We start from the raw sequence: 21,940 nt of genomic DNA on the forward strand, positions 1-21,940 counted from the left end.
TACAGAACTAGAAACAAAGTCAATGTCCATCATTTGGGAAATAGTTAAACAAATTTTGTAACATGAATACAAAAGACTAGTACTATGCTGTAAGAAACAATATTGAAAAGCATTAAAATAAAGAACTGATACAAAGTGAATTCAATAGAGTTAGGAAAACAATACACACAATGATTACAATAATATAACTGGAAAGAACAGTCATAAACAACTGAAAAAGAATGCTGAGAAATTACAAATAAGCTTTTTTTTCCCTCCTCTTTAAAAAATCCTTTGTTAAGTGGGATGGTTCTGTGGAAGGAGGAAGGAAGAAGGAGAAAGGGAGAAAACTAAGTGATATATAAAGACAAAAAAAGTTTAGAAATAAACAAAAATTCATTAAAAAAAGAAAATTATGCAAACTAAAGATTCACTTCTCAATGACTTTGAATCTATCAATAAAGTAAAATATTTTGAAATAAGTGAATGCCTATTTAAAAGTCTCTTCAAATTCTTGCAGATGAGTGCTAAGGCTAGTTTTGTTTTTCCTAGTCTTAGGACTTCTATTAGTACTATTAAAACTAATTTCTATAGTATTTTAGGTTTTTGCAAAGAACTCTAAAATATAATTATTTCATTTGCTGCTCAAAACTGCCTTGTAACATAAGATAGTACTATCCCCACTTTAGAGCTAAGGAACTTGAGGTTGCAAGAGAGGTCAAATGACTTACTCACAGTTAGTAAGCAATTGAGGGAAGATTTTAACTCAGATCTTCCTAATACAAAGTCTACATTTCTCTCTTCTGCATCACACAAATATCAATAAAAAATTAGTTACCCACAAGAATAAGAAAGGAATAGAAGACCAAAAAAGAGTTATGTCACAGACTCTCAGGGATACATCTTACAAATCTGTTATTTACTTTTGTTGTTGTGTTCAATTATTTTTCAGTCATGTACAACTTCATAACTTTATTTGGGGTTTTACAGATGAGAAAATTGAGGCAAACAAGATTAAGTGAATTCCCAGGGTCACATAGGTAGTCTAAGGCCAGATTTGAACTCAGGAAAATGAGTTTTCCTAACTCCAGGCCTGGCACTCTATCCACTAGGCCACCTAGCTGCTCCATTATGAACTTAGAAATTATGAGATTAAACAGTCAGAAATACACACATTACCCTCACCTGTGGTGTGTCATGGCCTTTACGACTGTAGTTCTGAATAAAGTCCACAAGTCCATGTACCACTGTCTTGACAGCAACCATTGCATTTTCTAGCTGCTCCCAAGTTGGAGAGACAGCATCTAAAATTATGCAACATAAGAAAAAATGTGAGTAATATTCTGCTTTAGTGACATTTCAATAAAATTCTTTAAAGGGTTTGTGGGAAAGGGTAGAATAAAAAAATTTTTTTTCTTAAACCCTTACCTTCTTAGAAGCAATAAATACTAACTCTCAATTCCAAGACAAAAGAGCAATAAAAGGGCATGGCAACTGGGGATAAAAGACTTGTCCTGGGTCACAAGCTAGGAAAGGTGTCTTGAGGCCAAATTTAAACTCTGGTCCTCCTGGACTCTAGGCCTGGCACTCTATCCATTAAGCCACCTAGCTGTCCTAAAATCAAAATTTACAAGTAATTGGGCTTTGCTTCATGTACCTGGATTAGGATCTATATTTGCAAGAAGCTCCAAATGAGGCCTCAAACGGTTTAGATTTGCTGGATCACCCGTACGCTGCAAAACAATTGTCAACTCCTGGACACTCTTTGCAAAGGATTCTGGAGACTGAAGCTGGAAAAAATGAAGATTATAAGCCATTCAACTTGGCCCAAAGTACTATTCTTTATTCAAACTATTTCACATCTTTTCCCTTGAAGTTTTTCATGTGTCTTCAGATTTCACAGAATATTTATCAGTGATGAATTCAATTCCCATCTCAGAATCTGCCCTATGAAATTTCATCATGAGACACTTAGAAAACTCAAAATTCACATTTCTATGCTGCTTTAAACTTTAAAATTATTTTTCTCATAATAACAAAGTTAGTTAAGTAGATCTCCATTTTATAGATAAGAAAGCAGAGTTATCAGTGAAATAAAATGACTTGCTCAACAATCCTTATCTAGATAGGTAGTTAAATGGCAAAATGTGGACTTGAATCCAGATCTTCTAAGAGAAAAGTGTGGACTTTAAAAACTACTTTTTATAAAGCTCTAAAATAATAAGTATCTTTTCAAATAGCTGGCAGCTTTGGTCATGTCGCAATCTGAATTTTTAAATGTTCATTCTCTATATCTAAGGAAAAGAAATCATTTAGCTCTCACTTCACAAACCTTATCAATGATGGACTGCATATGTGATTTATGTGCCAAATCACCATAAAGAAGTGAAGACCACTGTTCAGGTGATATACGAAGCCCTGCTTCCATAGCAATATGAACTATCTGGGCATCATGCTCCCTCCGTAAAGCCTCATAACTTCTAAATTCTTCCTTTAACTGCATCAGAGAAGAATCTTCATCCCTTTTCGTGACCTGAAAAATAATAAGAAAATAAATGCAACAAAAATTTTTGCCTTTTTAAAATGGGCCAGAAAATTACCCAGTCTGATTCCCTGAAATTTTTGGAAACTAACACAAATTCTCTTTGCTCTAATAAGAGGGAAGGAGAAAAAAAACCTGACTGAAACTGAAACTCTTGTACATATGACCTTCTCTGCAAATCTGAAAATTTATAATTGTATTCAATGAATTAAAAGCAATAAATTTGGAGATTTGATTATTTTATGACTTAATTGTGATGATTTAGGCCCACATTTTAAGTTAAAATCTTTCAGATTTCTTTTATAAAGTGCAATACACTTCAGTCAGGTTCATGAGAACCTGTTAATACACACTGACTTCCACATTTAGGCTTTTGGTACAAACTCATAATTTCAATGATATAGGGCCACTATATTATCAATGCAGATCAGCAACTATTCTTCAACTTGATGTCTTTGAGAGTTGTTTGCAGCATTAAAAGTTTAACTAAATTGCCCACATATACAAATATTGTCTCAGAAGTAAAAACCAGAACCCAGGCTCCTAATAAGCACACTGACTCTCATACTGTGGATAATTATTTAATAATTATGAAACTAAATTCAATTAATAGTTAATAGTGAAATTTTAGAATTGATCAATAAGTATTTATTAAGCACTTACTATGTGCTAGGCACTGTGCTTGCTTCTCAGGATACCAGCATAAAGAATGAAACAATCACTAGTGACAAGGAGCTTATAGTTTAATGGTGAGACAATTATATATATATATATATATATATATATATATATATATATGTACATATATACATGGCATGAATATAAAGAGAATAAATACAAATTTGTTGTTCAACACAAGTTATTTGGGGAAATAAACTAGCAGTGGTGGGGCACTACAAAAAGTTTTGTGTAGAAGACAGTGCTTGACCTGCATCTTTAAGGAAGAGAGGGAAACTATAAAGTGGTGATAAGAAAGGAGTGCATTCTAGGAAAGAGGGACAATCAGCACTAACAGAAAGAGTTAGAAGTTAGTATATTGTGCATAAGGAATATATGCCAGTTTGGACACATCAGTGTGGGAGGGGGATTACATGATCAGATCTGTACGTAAAGAAAATTACTTTCACAAAATGGTAAAGGACAGGTTGGAGTGGAAAGAGATTTGAGGCAGTGAGACAAATTTGGAGGCAATTACAAAAATGTAGGTGAGAAATGATATGGGGTTGATTAGGACCATAGCTAAGTGAAAAAGAAAGAAGAGGTCAGATGCCAAAGAAATTGAGAGCATAGAAATATATGAAATGATAACTGATTTTATACATGGGGTGTGGGAGAGTAAGCATTAGAAAAGATTTGAACCTGGAAGACTACAAGAATGATGACACCTTCGATAGAAATAGTGAAGTTGGGATGCATGATGAGTTTGTGGTGAGGGGAATGACCTTAATTTTGAACAAGTTAAATTTAAGAAGTCTCCGGAAAGTCCAATTTGAAACAGCTAATAGACACTTGGCAACATAGAGCTGATTCCAAAGGAAAGAGTAGAAACAGAGTGTGTACATATTTTTTCTAAAAGAAAATAGAAAACTATGCACATATATGAAAATCTTTATTATATCTCATATGTTAAGTAATATGTATATGGAAATATATACACACATATAATGTGTGTGCAGTGTGTGTGTGTGTGTGTGTGTGTGTGTGTGTGTGTGTGTTTATCTGCCATGGGAGTTGATGAGGTTATCCAGAGAAAGCATATAAATGAAGAGGGTAGCCTGGGTGAGAACCCTGGGGAATAACCAGGTAGTAGTCAGACAGATAGGAAGAAGAAAAACCAAAAGAGCATTATGTCAAGGAAAACCTGAAGTGGAAGGTATATAAGAAGGAAGAAAAGTCAGTAGTATCAAATCAAGAGATGTCAAGAAGGAGGGTAAAGAAAAAAAATCAGATTAGGTAATTAAGGGATCACTGAACAATGGTATTCCATTATATTCATATCTGATAATTGTCCAGTCATTCTCCATTGATGCACACTCCTTTAGTAGGAAATGAAGTACCATAAGAAAAAGATGATTCCAAATCAATCTGTGAAGATTTGTATGAAGATAGAGGGTGAAATGAAAGGACCCAGGAGAATAACTTATACCATAACATTAATATTATAAAAATAAATATTTCATAATGCCTATAGAACTCTGACAAATGTAATATCAACATCACTCCTGAGTACTAATAATAAATGCTGAATGGGAATGTTGTTGACATCACACTAGAGAACAGAATAAGATTCACATTTTTGGTGATTAAATTGGGAATTTATTTTGCTTGACTAAGTTTATCTATTATGAGGGTTTTGTATTTTTCTGGTAGCAAGAGGGTAAGTATATGGGTGGGGAAAAAAAACATAATGGGTGAGGAGAGATCAACTTTTGAGAGAAATTTCAATTGAGTGATGAGATCAGTTATATTTACTCACTCAATTCATTTGACCAGAAATTACTGAGAATTTACTAGATATAAATCATTATGCTAGGTACTGGTATCCTTGTGCTATTTATATCATAGCAGAGGGTATGACATGCAAGCTTAAGCATAGAATAACTATAATGTGTGATATATTTTAACAAAAGCAAAAGAAATAAGTCAGTGTAGCAGGGATTATGAGAAGATAGGTATTGTAGTGCATTGTGGTTGGTGCTATGAATCAATACAACCATTTTGGAAAGCAATTTGAATTTTGCAAGTTAAGTAACTAAAATGTTTATACCCTCAGACCCAGAAATTCCATTTTTAGGTTATACCACAGGAGGTCATTGATAAAAAAGAAAGTCTTCATATGTAACAAAATGGTTTATAACAGTATTTTGTATGACAGCAAAGAACTGGAAGAACAGTAAATGTTTATCAACTGAAGAACAGTTAAAAAATTGTAGATATAATAGAATATTACTACAATCTAAAAAATTATGAATATGATGAATATAGAGAATTATGGAACATCCTAGATGAGAGTAAAGTAACAGCAAAGTAAGAAGAATCCAGAAAAGGAATATACAACAATGACGACAATCACTTAAAAGAAGTCCTCCCCTGGGGGCAGCTGGGTAGCTCAGTGGATAGAGAACAAGGCCAAGAGACAGGAGGTCCTAGGTCCAAATCTGGCCTCAGACACTTCCTAGCTATGTGACCCTGCGCAAGTCACTTGACCCCCATTGCCTAGCCCTTACCATTCTTCTGCCTTGGAACCAATACACAGTATTGATTCCAAGACAGAAGGTAAGGGTTTAAAAAAAAATAAAAGAAGTCCTCCCCCAAATTGAAACAAATATTACAAAATTATAACGAGCATATGTGGCCCTAAAGAGATAAAAGATAGCTCTATCTAACTCCTTTAAAGGCAAGAGACCCATAAATGTAACACACTACACATATTTTCAGAATTTTTCAATTTAGTGTTCAGATTCGATGATTATTTTCCCTCTTTATTTTTTCAAAGTGTTATTTGTTATATGGGATGACTCTGAGAGAGAGAAAGCAATAGAGAGAGATCAACTCGGAGAAATTATGGTAATTAAAAAAATACAAGATACCAATAAGCACATTTTAAAATATGCAGTGACAACAGTGTAAACGGAAAGAACTGCCACGAAACAAAAGTAATATTGCAAAATTACAAATATTTCTCCAAAGAGAAGTTTAAAAAAGCATTTCCCCCAACTTCTTTGCAGAAGTGGGAAATCCATGCATGTGAAACATTGTATATTTACAGAGCTTTTCAATACATAGAATGATTTTGCTGGAGTTCTTTTTTAAAAATTATTCTTTGTTTTATAACATCGCTCTCTAGGAAAGTTTGAAGGGTATAAGAAATTCAGACAATGTAAATAACAAAAGATATGGATTAAAATTTATTTTTGAAAAACTGCATAATACACAATGATGAAAGCAGAAAAAATGTACAAAATTTTATGATTTGAAGAAGTCGACAGGCCACAATTCAGGATGATCCCAAATAGAAAAAACCCTACATACTGAAATTAATAACATGGTGTAATATGCTTTATCACAATAGCTATAGGAGGCTCTTTGATGTTCTAATCATATTCTAAGGAGCCAAATCTTCAATTGCACAATAAGCATATTGAAATGTCAAATAATAAAGGACATATGAAATACTGTTGGCATATATTCCTAAACTCTTTTTTTGTATTCATTCAAAAAAAAAGAGCATCAGCCAGCAAAAAGAAAGCTTAGGAAGCAAGACAATATTATACACAACCAAAAGAATAATATGCCCAATGACTATAAAAATGCAAATGAAAAGATCACTAAAAGGAAGTCTTACTATAAGTGAATAAAAAAACCAAAGAAAGCCTAAGAGGATAGTTAATAAAACATCACTCTACAAAGCAAGAGAGGTGTGGGATTAGAAGAAAACACAGTTTATTATATAAGAAGCAATCATTATATATATGTGTGTATATATATATATATATATATATATATATATATATATATATGTGTGTGTGTATATATGTATATGTATATGTATTTTTTTTTCTGGAGCACTTAGGGAGGGTCAATGGGGGAGTTGGCCCATAGAGGGGAGGAAAAGGTTGAATTGACAGGGATTAAAAAAATATAAGCATTAATAAAAAGGATTCTGACTTTATTTTTTAAAGCAAGCTTAAGTTTTCCCTGTTTTTAAGCCTCATTTTTAATGTTTGGTAATTTTTGTTTAAAATTAGAAAAATGATAACCATAAGCTATTATTCTTAATTTAAGTGTCATACCTTAAAACAAGAAGCACGATACAGTAGCTGCACAACATGTCCAATACTTGTTTTTGATGCCTGAGGAAATCTTGGTTCCAATCTTTGGACAACAAAAAGTACCAAAACTTTCCTTGAGAGAGCAGAACCATCTTCCAGGGCCAACAACACCAACTTTAAGGCTTCTTCTTGCATAGCTGGAAACAAATAAGTCATAAATATAAAAGGAATTTGTAACTAAAGAACCCTGTAGTCTTGTATTTGTCATGACCAGCACATTATGTTCTAGCACAGGTTAATGGTAGTTCATTACCCAAAATGCCCTGCTATTTAATACACTAGGTCATATGCAAGCAATTCATGTAAAAGATTAAAAGAAAAAGAATCACAAGCCATTCTTTATTAAGTAGTCAAAGTACCTGGATATTAATTCGAATAAAAAGCTTAGAAGGCAAACAACGGCAAAGAATAAAAAAAGAAGCCAGGAAATGTTATCTGAATGAGGTAAAATCTTTGTCCCTATAAATTATTTATTTATTAAACCCTTACTTAGTGTCTTAGAATCAATACTTAGCATTTGTTCCAAGGCAGAAAAGCAGGAAGGACAAGGTAACTGGGGTCAAGGGACTTGTCCAGGTCACAGTTATAAAGTGTCTGAGGCCAGATTTGAAACTAGGACCTTTGTCTCCACGCTGACTCTCTATCCACTAAGCCACCTAGCTCCCCCTGTCCTTATAATTTAAAACAACTTTCTTTTAAATGTACATATTATGGAATAAATGAGATTAATATGGAAAAGATACAACTTATAAAATAGAGCAAAGTGTGCTTTGGGATCCACTCATGATTTCATCTACATAGGGTAGAAAGGCCCTGCACAAATATACAGACTGGCATTTTCTCTGTAATTAGTCTTAGAGTTGAATAAATCCTTGAGAGGTTAAGTAGTTATCAGGATCACATGACAAGTATGTCAGAAGCAGGACTTATAAGTCATGTTTTCTTAACTCCAAGATTGGCTGTTATTATACAGGGAATTGTTCAGGCATCCTTTTCATATCACAGAGACAATTTGGGGTATTACATTCCCATGATATGGAAAATCTGCCTAAAAGTTTTTGGCTTTCACATTGTTTTCACAAGCTTTTAACTTTTTACTTATTTTAACTCTTAAAAAAAGAAATTGTGTATATTTATATTAAAAAGTGTGTTGAGATTAAACAATGTTGTACATATATTTTATATATTTCTGAGTTTCTAAATGTTTTCTGTATCATCTGATAGCCTTTGCATGTCTGTGGCTTCTGTAAAACTCTCCCCAAATTTCCATTAATTTCTTATGCTGGCTTGCAATATATCAAAACTGCAAAGGGGAAAGTCATAATATGGAGGGATATCCCCATCTAAATTGCAATAGAACAAAGTATCAAGATATTATCTTCTATGCTTAAACTCTATACAAGCTATACACTTCATCCTACATGCTCTCAATTAAATGCAAAGATATATATATCCACACACAAAAGTTTCCTTCCAATTATCCTTAAGCTTCCCACTATACACATGAAACATTCACTATTGCTTAAAATAAAAAAATACAGTAAAACCTACAAATCAAATGGTGAAAATTCATAAGAGTGTATCATTACTGAACTATTGGATGCACAAATTGCTAAGAAAAAGTGTTAATTTTAAAATAGGTTGTGAATAAACATATAAAACAATGGAGTAGATGTAGGGGTTTTATTAAATATGATTTTACATGCATTACAGAAAAAAACCCTCCAATTAAAACTATATTCTTTTGAAATGTTTTGCACTTCACAACATCAGAAAACTATTTGGCTTCTGACAAAGTTGAAAATTTTTAAGAAAATATTCATTTCTAAACCTGTCAAACTGTGTTTGTTAAGAAGTTTTTGTACTTTTACCTGGTCCTAAGAACTGGCATCCTCGAGCTCTAACAGCAGCCCATAGATTGGCAGACAATTGCTGAGGGTTCTGATGTTGTAAAATCAGTTCAGTTACAGTTCTTTCTCCAAGTGATCGTGCTGCTCTCATGGCTCTTACACGACCTTCTTCTTCTACAAGTTGACAATTTACAAGAGTCACCAGTTTCCTTTGCATTGGACGGCTCAGTGCACTCTGATTCAAACTAGCCACACCTTTTGAGAAAGAGCAATGAAAAGAGCTAAGCTTTAAAAAGTAAAGCTGAAAATTTTTAAAAAGCATGTTTCATTATTTACTTCACTATTTAGCTAGAATTACTGAGTCTGTTAAAGTTTCTTACTCAAATAACAATGTTATTTATGATAAAATCCTTAGTAATGGTTGTAGGCTTCAGAGTTCAAAAATATCTTAAATTCCATTCAGTCTAATCAATCAAGAACTTAAAGTAGACTAAGGGAATAAAGAATTCCCTTTTACACAACCTTTTCACTTTATCAATATAGAAATGAAGGCCCAGAGAAGGTAAGTGACTTGACCAAGGGAATACGGCTAATCAGTGTCAGAATCTGGGATTTTAACCTAAATCTTGAGACCCCTCAATTTGGCACTATTTCACCCCTTTCATGTTATATGCCTAATACTTGCTTTCTGATCATTTGGACAGTTACACTTAGGTTTCATTAAGATAACCTTGTTTCTGGCATATATATATATATATGTAAAGGTCAAATAATATTCTATTGAATTTAGACTAAATAATGTGTTCTAGCTTCATAGATACAGCCACTTTGACAAATTGGCAATTTCATTAATGTAGATCCTCTTTCCAGTGTAACTTATCCAAGCCTTCCCATCCTGAGTGCTTTTTATCTGTGCCCTTCCACGTGTCTTCCATATGGAATCTACTCCACATATTAGAGATGCCCTTCTACCTTTTTAATATTTCATAGATAACAAGGCCACACTCAGACTATCCATCCGTTATCTCTTACTTTAACTGCATGACCAACTCACCTTCCTTTGGTAATCATATATAAAAAGGCAATACAAGTAATAAGAAAGTACAGTCTACCTGGTTGTTGTCAGTTACTAGTTACTAAAGGCCCATAAACATTTCTCATTTCATTTAAAAGCAGGATATGTCTTCTGGGACCTTTCACATATGCTAACTAAAAGCAATGTAACAAACCCCAGAACTGTTAAATTCTTTGCATAAAGGATCACATTCTGTACTTCTCTAGAGCTCATTAATAAGATGATGACAACAAAGATAGTAGCTCCTATTTAAAGACTTGAAAAATGCTTTCTTCCAAACAAATCATACACATGTTTATCATCTACATTTTGGAGAGAAAAAACAAAAGTGCAAAGATAAAACTTATATAGGGTTCCACACAAATCATAAAGGCTAGAGAATTGACTTCAATCTCCATATAAGAAAGGCCAAATTTGTTAAGATTTATACTCTAACACCTCTAAAGATAACTAACTTAACTGAGGTATAAAGATATTTTTCTTATTGTTTAGTTTGTGGTTAAATTTAATTACTTTGATCTGAGATCACATCAAAGTGAATAATTCCTGCAATGATGCAGACCTTCCATGCTTGTCTAATCTATGATTCCTGTTTAAGTACTCCCATAAATTCCATAAAATAAAAAATAAATTTAAAAATATTTATCTAGGTTCTGAATTCAAAAAATCAATTGGATCTTGTCACACCCACTTCAAGACCTTCGGTGCTTCATATCAGAGTACCAAATCTAAGTTTTCCAAAATTAATAATTTTCCATAAAGTCCTACTCAACAACAATGACAGTTTTTTAAGAAACTTACCCTTCCCTCCACTTAATGGTTTTAAGTAGAGTGCTAAATCCTCAACACATTTCTTTGCAACCTCATAGTGCTTGTTCTCTCCCAGATTACTTAATTTCACTGTTTGATGATCTGGTACCTAAAAAGGGAAACTTCACATAAATATCACTTCAACATTTTGTTCTATATATAATGATAATCTTGCCCTTCAAAAGAAATTACAATTTTAAGAACAGAATCAAATTAGTATCAACAATTGTAAACAGATTATATACAGATCATCTATTTCAATTCATTTGTTTTATAAATAAGGAAATTTAAGGTCCAAAGGGAAGTGGCTTTTTGGACAAAATTGATTCAGTGTTAATATTTTTTATGACATTCAAATTATACACAAAGGTTTTTCTTTTAAACTAAAAGGTACTGAACATATTACAATGAACATTTTTATCATGCTTTATTATTTATAACTTTCATTCCTCCCAAAAGCCCTTTGAGGCATATAGAAGTATCATTCTCATGGAAGGAGATGAGAAAAATGAAGTTCTATGAGATAGATACTTGATATCACACAGCCAAGAAACTGTCTGAGGTGACATTCAAAATCAAATCTATCTTAACTAAAAGTCTCTCTTAACTAAAATCTATCTTAACTACTTCACATGTAAGGCTGAAACAATAATATGTATATTTCTATATCTTACCTGGGCTCCAACTAACTGGAGAAGTGCAAAGTTTACAGGAAGTACATCAATATCTGTGTTAATGGCAGTCTGGTCAAAAGGGCATGCTTTTCGGTGAAGTTTATTTAAGCAGGTCTTGCAGACGGTGTGTGAACAACCTAAACTGATGGGCTTGTGCACATTCTCATCAAATTCATTATAGCAGATTGGACAGGACAGAAATTCTGTCCACTGAGCAGCCTGCACAGGCATTGTGGAAACTGGATGCTTGTTTAGCAGTCTAGCAGACCATTATTTCACTGTATAGTGTTGTGTTAGCTAGAAACAAAATGAAAAAAAAAATGTTATTTCCATATATTGACAATTAACATCGTATATATTAAGGCCAATTTTGATTTGCTATATAAGCTAAAACATTATTTACTTTTTGATATTTATTCATTTAATTAAGACAACATAGGATCTCATACATAGTTGTCATTCAATTATTAAACTAAATTGGATGATGGTAAAACTTCAATAATTCTGTCTGAAAACAAAATCACATAATAATCATTCTTATAGACTACTTTCAGACATGAAATGCTATGATAATAAACTTAACTGGCAATGGCCTAAGTTTAAATGGATATTGTTTCCTTCACTTTTGAAGGGATACAGTCTTTTGAAATCCAATTTTTATAGAAAAGTGAAAGGGATTCTCTTCCAAATGAATATTCACAATGACAAAGAAACCTTGGTAAAAGCCAGATCAACTACACAAAACAAGAAACTTCAAAACAGTTTGGCATGTTGCTTCAATGACTCAATACAATTGCATAATAATAACAAATTGTAGTATAAAGTAAAGTATATTTTTAGAGAATCAAGTAATTTTAAAACATTTTAATGTTACTTTGCCCATTATCTGAAAACACACTGATATAATATCCCCAACCTAAAATTAATGTTTTAGAAATAATGAAAGCTCAAAATCATAACACTAGTGTTAGTTCATTCATATAGATAACATTTATGGATTCATTTTTCCTTGAATGGTTTAAACTGAAACAATTTCCCAGATAAAGAGATTTTATAGGTAATTTAAATTTTAACTATTCGTAGGAAAATTCTTTCTCAAAGATATAAAGTACAGTTTTTTCCATGAAGCCCAAGATTATGCCTCACACATAAATTCCTAATTTTCAAATTGAGGAAGTAAAAAGTATCCTTGTAATCACATTTCAAAATGCAATTCAATTAAACAGACATGTACTGAGTGGCTACTGTTAAGGGACAGGAATAGAGGGAGGAAGGGGAGAAAAATATAAAACTTAGAAAATATATTTGTCCTGTCCTGCCCTCATGGAACTTACATTCTAGTTGCTTCTACAAATATGTACTCAGTCAAATTGCATGCAAAAAAGAAAAGTATAAGTATATAATACCTACGTATTCACAAATTTTCAGACTTGTAAGAATCTTACTCTACATGTCACAGATAATGAAACTGAATGCCAGAGTATTTGAAACTATTTGCTCAAGATTATGTAGCTAGTTAGTCTCTTGATTACCTTATATTACCTTCACATTATAGAGGAAGAGGACAGTTGTGTTGATATTTGTGTGACTTGAAATGTTAAAAGATATTCTCTGTAAAAATACCTAAACAGTACACAGAAAAAGTTTTACTAATTATATTTATAATTTCCAAATCTAGGAGGAAGTTCACCAAAACAGCTTTTATTTGCTTTGTAAAATTTTTATCATCACTTTGGAAAGACTAATTCAATTGGATTCAGAATGTTTGCCACCTATGTGATGTCAGACTTGACTGCTCCAGATTTCAGTTTACTCATTTAAAAAGATGTTTAAACATATCAATGGGACCCAACCTATGAGCCTAAGATTTGTTGAGAGTTGCAAAGTCAATGAAAACAATCCCCAAACCCATAAGCACACCAAGGTTTGTAATTTTGATTTTTACTTAGCTCCAATAAGCAAAATGAGAAAACCTCTATAAACTTAAATGTCTTATACATAAATCAATTACATTTTTTTTGAGACTTAACCAGTCTGAAGCACAGAAGCTACTCAGAAATAGATCTGATTACTGATTTTCATCAGATCTTTGACCTGTAAGTAATCTGATGAGTTGCCCATTCTCTCAATCCCACTTCCTTCCAGAGGTACATACTATATTGATATACAGACACCTCATCAACTTGGCCCAATGTAGCTCAGAAAGCTCAGGAGATCTCTAGGCCTCGGCCTGCTTAGTAGCAGGTAAGCACCACCCATCCTGAGCTAATACTCCTTTTTCCCCAAATATATGTAGATATTGTTGTAATTAACAAAACATTAATTAATTAAAAGGATTACTTTAGTCACATGTATATTTTCCTAATCAACAGATGCTAAGAATACCAACAACTACTATCATGTAAGGGTAGGGGAAGTATTCATTTATGAAATTTTAAATTAGGCATCCTACAAACTTGAAAAATTTGGGAACCAAAAAAAGATTATCTCCTATGATCTTATGACAATTACCATTAAGACTTGAGAAAAAAACATAATGATGGGGTTTAAATTCCAAATAAGCTGGCATTACCATTAGTGTCACTGTCTCCAACTTGAAAGCTTTCAGATATAAAATCTGATTACGGTATATTTCACAAATACTTCCTATCTCAAATTCAGGACAATTAAAAAGTACTTATATAAACCTGATAGGTTTTCTGAGTACTAGAAATCTGGAATTTAAGGCAATTATACATAGGATACTATACTTTGTTCATAGAACTGTTTATTGGCTGATACTTTAGAGTGAGCACTACATTAACGAAAGGTTTTAAAAAGCAATCTGAGATTGAAAAAGGTATGTTATATAAGAAAGTCCTCCCAAAAAACTTCAAAATGAAAAATCTATTACTGTTTATTGTGCTTTAAATGTCTGATTTTAAAATATTCCAAAAATCTGATGTAAAATTGAGTGCCTAGATATAAAGTCTGTAAAGTAGTTTTACAAATTTACTCTGAAATAAATTCCCAGATTGTTGAAGGCAGATTTATACTAGCCTTATTCATAATGTCAGACCCATGCCTAAGAAGTTTATTTTTTAAAAAGTTTTTAATTTTTAAAAAGTTTAATTATAATCTCACAAATAAATCTGACTAGTTTCTATACTTGATTTTAACAAAGTCTATGAGCTCATCACTACCTACAACCTCAAAAATGTTTCAGTGCTGCTCAAGGAAAAAAGATCATTTGTTTTATATATTCATATTTTCCCCTTAAATATTCTATGGAATTCTCTAATTCAGTCCAGTTGTACCACCAAAATATTTAATGAATTCCTTTTTCACATAAATGAAAGCTACTTGTTAGGAAATGTTAATTAAATAAGTAAATTATCAATGCCCATTAAGTGGAAATTCATCTAAAATAGTCCTCCCTCTTTTATTTTACCAAGACAATTACCATTTCTTGAGTTTAAATTTCTTGACGAATTCAACCTAAATCATATGAAATTTTAAAAATGTTTGCATCTCAAACCACCTTAAATATAGCTTTGAAGAACTGTTAACTGCAGAAAAATAAAATTCATGGGAATTATTTGCCACAAGTATTCTTTTTTTTTTAATTAAAAAACAAAATTTTTTTTAAACCCTTACCTTCTGTCTTAGGGTATTGGTTCTAAGGCAAAAAAGTAGTAAGGGCTAGGCAATGGGGGTTAAGTGACTTGCCCAGGGTCACACAGCTAGGAAGTGTCTGAGGTCACATTTGAATCCAGGACCTCCTGTCTCTGGACCTGACTTTTAATCCACTGAGCCACCCTACTGCCCCATGACACAAGTATTCTTAAATAGATTAAAAAGTCAAAATAGAAGGTGTAGGCAAATTTAATTTCCACAAGAATTTAAATTAATACCTTTACAAAAGAGAAAATTTTTTTATGAGAAACTTAGGGTATATTTCCTTCCAGAACGATTCTAAATCACTTCTGAGTAAAGCTACCTGTTCATTTATGCCTAATATGCTTTGTTAGGTTGAAACAGTGGAGGGGGAACTAAAAGGGAATAAAGGGATGATGTGGGGGAGAGAGAGAGACTAAGGGTGTGTGATAGAGATGAACAGTAGTGAGTAAAAGCCAGAAGTATAAAAGACTACTCCAATTCTCAATAATTATTTCATTTGCTAAATATTTTCATGGTAACAATATGATCAACATTCTTCCACATAACTTGAAAGATGCATAAAAACAATATGGTATCATTTCAATCCAAATACTGGAGGATACTCATGCCCACTGAATAGATCCTTAATTGGTATTTTAGCATAATAGACCTTTGATCTATTGAAAAGAAATTTTTTTTAATATTCTGAAACTTAATTCTGAAAATTTTGAAAAAAACAATTTTTTTAAAATCCTGAATTCAAATATAATGCTTAATTTGTCTAATTAGGCAGAAAGGATTAAAACAAATTGATCTTGAAATTTCTTGGAAAAAGCACTTAAATTAAGCACTAGAGAACTGTAAACATAAACTTTGTAACTGAAACACTGTAAATCAAATTTGGGTTTGTAAAAATTTTATTTAACTGCTTATGAGTATAACGTAGTTTGAAAAGAAATAGACAAACTGACGACTTTCCAAGTAGAAAATCTAAGAAAAAAATTTTAAATTTCAATCATTCAAAGAACAAAGCAAAATACTTAAAATTAATTTTAATTTAGTAAACTTAGTGACTAAAATTAGACAGCAGCTAAATATGGAATTTTAAAAATCCAAATGTAATTTATCATTCTTCTGCTGCCTAGCACACTTAGGCAATGAATAGGAACTTAAGTGTTTTTTTGAATGAATGAATGCTTGTGTGACTTTGAGGAATTTTCCTGCTCTAATAACTTTTCAAGTTATAAGTCCCTCCTTGTCATTTGCTAACATGTAAAACTGCAGGAAAGTTACAAATTTCCCTCACAAAAATAATAGAAGAAAAAATTGCTTAAAAGGAGTAAATGCATACTCGAGCAATTTCACTGTTATTGGCAAATCATAATGTTAGCACTATTATAATTGATTTTATACTAATGTAGAAAAAGGTTTATGATTCTACCATTGCAAAAATTCCTAATCCACTATTTTATAAGAATAGAAATACAGAATTCAATCTACAAAAACTATATTGAAGATAGGCTCTTATATGAAAACTAGTTAGCCAGTTAAATTGTCTTAAAATTGGTGTATTTGGTTTTTAAATCATGCATAAAATGGCATAATAAATAAAACATCACCTAACACATACTCTTTCTTATAAGTATGACATTGGGAAGTCATTTTACCATTCTGAACCTTGGTGTCACTTATCCATAGAATGAAAATCCAGGGATAGTGGTGGGAAAGTACACATAAATAATCTCTAACCTCTCATCTAATTCTGAAACTTATGATCCTGCCCATTATGTGCTTAGAAAAAAAAGTGTGGCAGATCATTCAGCAAGAAATTACAGATGCCCAAATAATTTCTTCAGTGATACCAAGGAAATATCAAAGAAAACAATGGAAGGCTAACGGAACATTAAGGGATTTCTAGAAGCAAGAGACCCCTAAAAAAATCAGGATGAAAAAGCATGGATGGCTTACAATGGAATTAAGTAAAAAAAAAATGTATTATTTATTATGAATGATAGTGGTTTCAAGTTTACAAAGTATTCTGTATTAGGAAAGTATTATTAGATTAAATAATTAAAATATTATTAAGATATTCCTTTGAGAAAAATAGTGCAATTTGGGGGAAAGTTTGGAAGAATTTGGGATTTGGGATAGATGATTCCAATATGTGATTTCAATGATTTAGGAACTCCTGGCAAGGAAACTCTGTCCATTATAGCAGATCCATAATTTTCTACAACTTAGAGGGTTGGCTAGACCATTGGGTGGCTAATTGTTTTGCAAACTCCTAGGTAAGATTTCTGTTCATTATATTAACCTGACTCTTAGTATAAGAGTCACCATTTTACACCACCATTTTACAGATGAGGAAATTTAAGCAGAGATTAAATAAATGGTTTACCTAGGATTGCCCAGGAATGATTCATTGGTTCTTGGATTCAAAGCCAGATTTTTCTGCCTTGAAAGTTCAACACTATTGCAACCATAACTTTTCATTTTGCTACTTAAAATGCTTGATTAGAATTTTAAATTTATTTAAATCAATCATTCTGACTGCAATTTGAGTCTCTAACTCAGAAACAAAGGAAATCATCTAAGAACTCTAAATTGGTATGTTAAATTAGACATTAGATTTTAAGGGGGAAAGGGCTTAAGTATAGCCTTTTAAAAGACTTTCTCCATGATTCAGCTGTTTAAACACTATACTCAAGTCACTTTGAAGTTTAAATCAATTACTTACTGGATATAAGATTAAACTTTCAACACTATTTCTAAAGCAAATCTTTTTTATTGCTTATTATAGCTAACACTCCCAATAAAACTCAAGAACCTTCAGCAGCTTATAAGGACTAGAAATGAAGACATATCCCCTTTAGATGGCACAGTTGTGTTTATTTCATCATATCAAGTAATTTTTGCTGTGTATATTTATCCTTCCTAGAAAAAGTCAAGCAGAAATCTTTATCCTTATAGTGATATTAGGCTAATTTTTGATAGGATGATCTATCAATAAGCTTGTTTTCATCTCTGTTTTTAAAAGAATAATTTATTTCTTGAATAAGTGGCCATGCTCTGAAATCTACACTACTATAAGATGGAGTTCAAAAGCATTACTCTGGAGATGTCTCTTTACTAAAAGTAAATATGACTGGGCACAGCCACTCTGAAGAAAGCCTTTCACATAATAATAATAATAATAATAATAATAATAATTTCACATAATAAGACATAATAAGGACACTTAAGAAGTTACTGACATTAACAGTGAAATGGAGTACAACAATTCCATTTTTTTTTTCTTCAGTCTATTTTACCTACTGTTGATTAATTTTTCAAATGGGGAAAAACATTTTGCTAATACAATAAAAAAAAGTATTGCTTAGAATACTGCTACAATTATTATACTCTAAAATACTGAACTACAATACAAAATTTCCAAGTTTTTTTTTTTAATTTAAAAAAACTTTTAAAATAATCAAAGAAGAAATAAAGTAAAATGCTGAAAAGTTGGCAGTCAAGTAAGGAAGCCATCTAATTAATACAAAGTCATTTGATCAAGAGTTTAAAGGCTTCTCATATCCATGAACTCGAAAATGGGCGGTTTCAAAAATTAACACATCTTTTTCCCCCCAAATATAACAAATTGAATTTTGTAACTTTTTTTTGTTCTAGTAATTTCCTCAATCGCAGAATTTGATATATTGATGTTATAAGGAATAAAAGGCTAGAAAATTATGATGTGGAGGTAAGGGAAGAAGAGATTAAATTTAACAAGATAAAATAGCTTTCAAATGGTAATCCAAGAAACAACTTTTAGGTATATTAGTAATATGCCTCTTAGATGAAATATGAGGGTTCAGAGCAGAATCCTCATAACAAATACCCCATTTAGATCTATTTTTGTTCTTGTCCCTTTTCTGTTTGTGCCACATTTTTTTATTATAGAAACTCAAGGTGAAGACAGCCATCATGACCTTTTCCATTCCTTAACGATCAGTAAGAAAAGTAGACACTATTTCCTCTAACACATTCACTAACAAGATGCCCTGTTCCATTTTAAATGCCTGGAAAACAATGATCCTTTATACCATTCCTCTAAGATGGTGGAAGAGTCGCCCCAAGAGGTTTTCTCACGAGGGGGGAAAACATAGAACACACAAACAGACCAATAAATAAATTCCCAGGCTCTCTTTCATTCAATTATCCGAGTCACATCCCCAGGGCCACCCTTGTAGCCAATCCTCTCTTCTCTCTGAGATCCCTTTGCATGGCAGGCACCAAGGGGCATTGTTTGACCTGGGTCAAAATACAGAGGCAGTAATAAAAAAAGACAGGTATGTGTACCATTGTAAAACCAGGGAAAGGGTCTTCTCATGTAGAACTCGATTCCAACCCCTACCTAGGTCTCAAAAGAAATAATACATTGGCAGAACTTATGAGGTCTAACTCCATTCAAACTCTAAAACATCATGATTTTGTTAATTTCAGAATCATTCCTACTCTGCTGTCTTGGTGGGTTCTTTTTTTACACGAAAAAAAAAAGAAGGAAAAAGACAAAAGGAAATGAGGAAGGGGACAAGATAAGGTGAAAGAGGGGGAGAAGGGAATACATGTTAAACGACTGGGAAAGAAGAGGGAGTGAAGAAAAGAGGAAAGAAGAGTATGGATGAAGGGAGAGAATGGATAGGAAAGGAGTCTGGGAGGGGGAATAGATGAGGGAGGAAAGAGAGATATGAGGAAGGAAGAGGGGGAAAGGGAAGAGGGGGGAGGGCAAGAACAAAAAAGGTAAGAGGAGGGAGGAGAAAGGGAAAGTGTTAGAAGTAAAGAGAAAAGGGAAGGTAATGGGGAAAGAAAACGAGAGGGGGAGAAGGGCAAAGGGGGAGGAGAAAAGATGGAAAAGGGGAGGAGAAAAGGGGAGGAAGGGGAGTGGGGAGAGAAAGGGGGAGTAGGGAGATAAAGAAGGAAGGACATTGGGGAGAAAGAAAGAAGAGGTAAAAGAGAGAAAGAGTGGAGGCCCCTTATGGAGCTACGCGGGACAAGGGGCATGGCCTGCCCCCGGGAGACCCTCTCTGCGGGCCCCAGCTCCCGCCTGGGCGGGGCGAGGGGAGGGCAAAGTGGCTGGTGCCTGGCCCCTCTGGCTGCAGTCAAGCAGCTGAGGAGACAGAGGTGGTTGCTGGAGCCCTGAGGGAGAAGGGAGTGGGGAAGATAGTAGCCGGCCCGGCAGAGGCAGACGCTGTCAGGCGCAGATATTCCCTCAGGGCGCCCCCTCACGGCCTCTCCGAGGGCCCAGGCCCCGGTTCCCGCCCGTCCGCCCTACCTGAGGGCCCGGGCGGGGTCGCTACGGGCCGCTCCGGGGAGCCCCGGGGCGACGGCGGTGACGGGGGTCGGCGACGAAGACGCCTCCTCTCCCCGGGGCACGGCTCGGCTGCGGCTCCGCGGCCTCAAACTCCATCGGGAGCAAGCGGGAAAACCCCGTTGGCGTTGGCGGTGGCGGTGTAGGCGGCGGCGGCGGCGGCGGCCGCAGCGGCGCCTCCTCCTCCTCCTCCTCGCGAGAGGCGGACGGGGAGGGAGCCGGGGCCCCGGTTCCTCTCGCGAGGAGACACGCCCCAACTCGCGCGAGATTGCGCATGCTTAGTTTCCTACTTTTTACTTCGTCCTTAGGGCTTTCAGGTTAACCCACCCTCGTCACGTGACGAAGGAAACGAGCCGGGGCATTCTGGGAAACACCAAGAAGGGGACTCAAGGAGAGATTTCTGGGAAACTCAAGTCAATCCACTCTTTTAGTAGTTCACGTAATACTATCGAGCTAAACTGAGCGCAGGCATAGAAAGGTACAAGCTATGAAGTGACTCAAACACAATGGTGACTGGATTTCTTGCCATCTATATCTCCCCAAAAAGATGCCAAGATTTTACACACATCTATTCTATCTTGTAAGCACAAATTGACTCTTAATACAAACCAAACTGACCCATAGCATCAACTGAGAAAACTGACAGACCAGGTTTCTAAATAAAGCCCTACTTCTTACTATCCTGGGCAAGTCAGTTAATAGCTCTCAGATTGTTTCATGTGTTAATGTTAAATGATTATCCTTTAGGTCTATTCTCAATCTAAAATTCTAGAACCCCTAGAACTGTTATATTTAATACTTAGTAGATACACAGATTACTAAAGTTTTAAAGGTATTTTTATATTTAAAGTTTTTTTAAGTTTTCCTCTTCCATGACCACCACCAACTAAAGATAAACATTTAAATAGTTGTGCACAAAATTTTCTTTTGTTGCTATGGATTTAAAATGACAAACTCCCAATTTGCAGAACGAACCAAGGAAAGCACAAGTATTTTTTAATGGCTATGTGACTGACCAAATCACTTCACCTATTCAGAGTGTAAAATAGGGGGTTGGGGGGGAGAACTTGACATATCTACTTCAAAGGTTATTGGGAATTTACATTTTTACTTCCATTACATTACAAAGTTTGCAAACAATGAAAGGACTTTAAAAAACCTCAAAGCACTATGGAAATGTTTACCTTTT

General features: G+C 33.8%; 1 protein-coding gene and 1 non-coding gene across 8 annotated transcripts in view; both read right to left on the bottom strand.

Moving 5' to 3' along the window:
• Positions 1-21,026, bottom strand: part of RC3H2 (ring finger and CCCH-type domains 2) — an 82,762-nt gene extending 61,736 nt beyond the window's left edge. For 2 of the 7 annotated variants that reach the window (XM_056812102.1, XM_056812105.1), the window contains exons 1-8: positions 20,716-20,966; positions 11,763-12,059; positions 11,080-11,197; positions 9,225-9,458; positions 7,315-7,490; positions 2,312-2,512; positions 1,637-1,769; positions 1,165-1,283 (exon numbers count right to left, since the gene is read on the bottom strand). In XM_056812102.1, coding sequence (XP_056668080.1) covers positions 1,165-1,283; positions 1,637-1,769; positions 2,312-2,512; positions 7,315-7,490; positions 9,225-9,458; positions 11,080-11,197; positions 11,763-11,993 — 1,212 coding nt within the window. In that variant the 5' untranslated portion in view covers positions 11,994-12,059; positions 20,716-20,966. Of the gene's footprint in view, positions 1-1,164; positions 1,284-1,636; positions 1,770-2,311; positions 2,513-7,314; positions 7,491-9,224; positions 9,459-11,079; positions 11,198-11,762; positions 12,060-20,715 lie in introns of all 7 variants that reach the window. The other 5 variants (XM_056812103.1, XM_056812104.1, XM_056812101.1 and 2 more) reach the window with 4 other exon arrangements.
• Positions 1,854-1,965, bottom strand: LOC130456751 (small nucleolar RNA SNORD90). The gene has a single exon (XR_008915795.1). It is a non-coding gene; the product is annotated as a small nucleolar RNA SNORD90 (small nucleolar RNA).
• Positions 21,027-21,940: the final 914 nt, after the last annotated feature.

The sequence above is a fragment of the Monodelphis domestica genome, chromosome 1 (assembly GCF_027887165.1).
Source record: "Monodelphis domestica isolate mMonDom1 chromosome 1, mMonDom1.pri, whole genome shotgun sequence".
NCBI classification, from domain to species: domain Eukaryota; kingdom Metazoa; phylum Chordata; class Mammalia; order Didelphimorphia; family Didelphidae; genus Monodelphis; species Monodelphis domestica.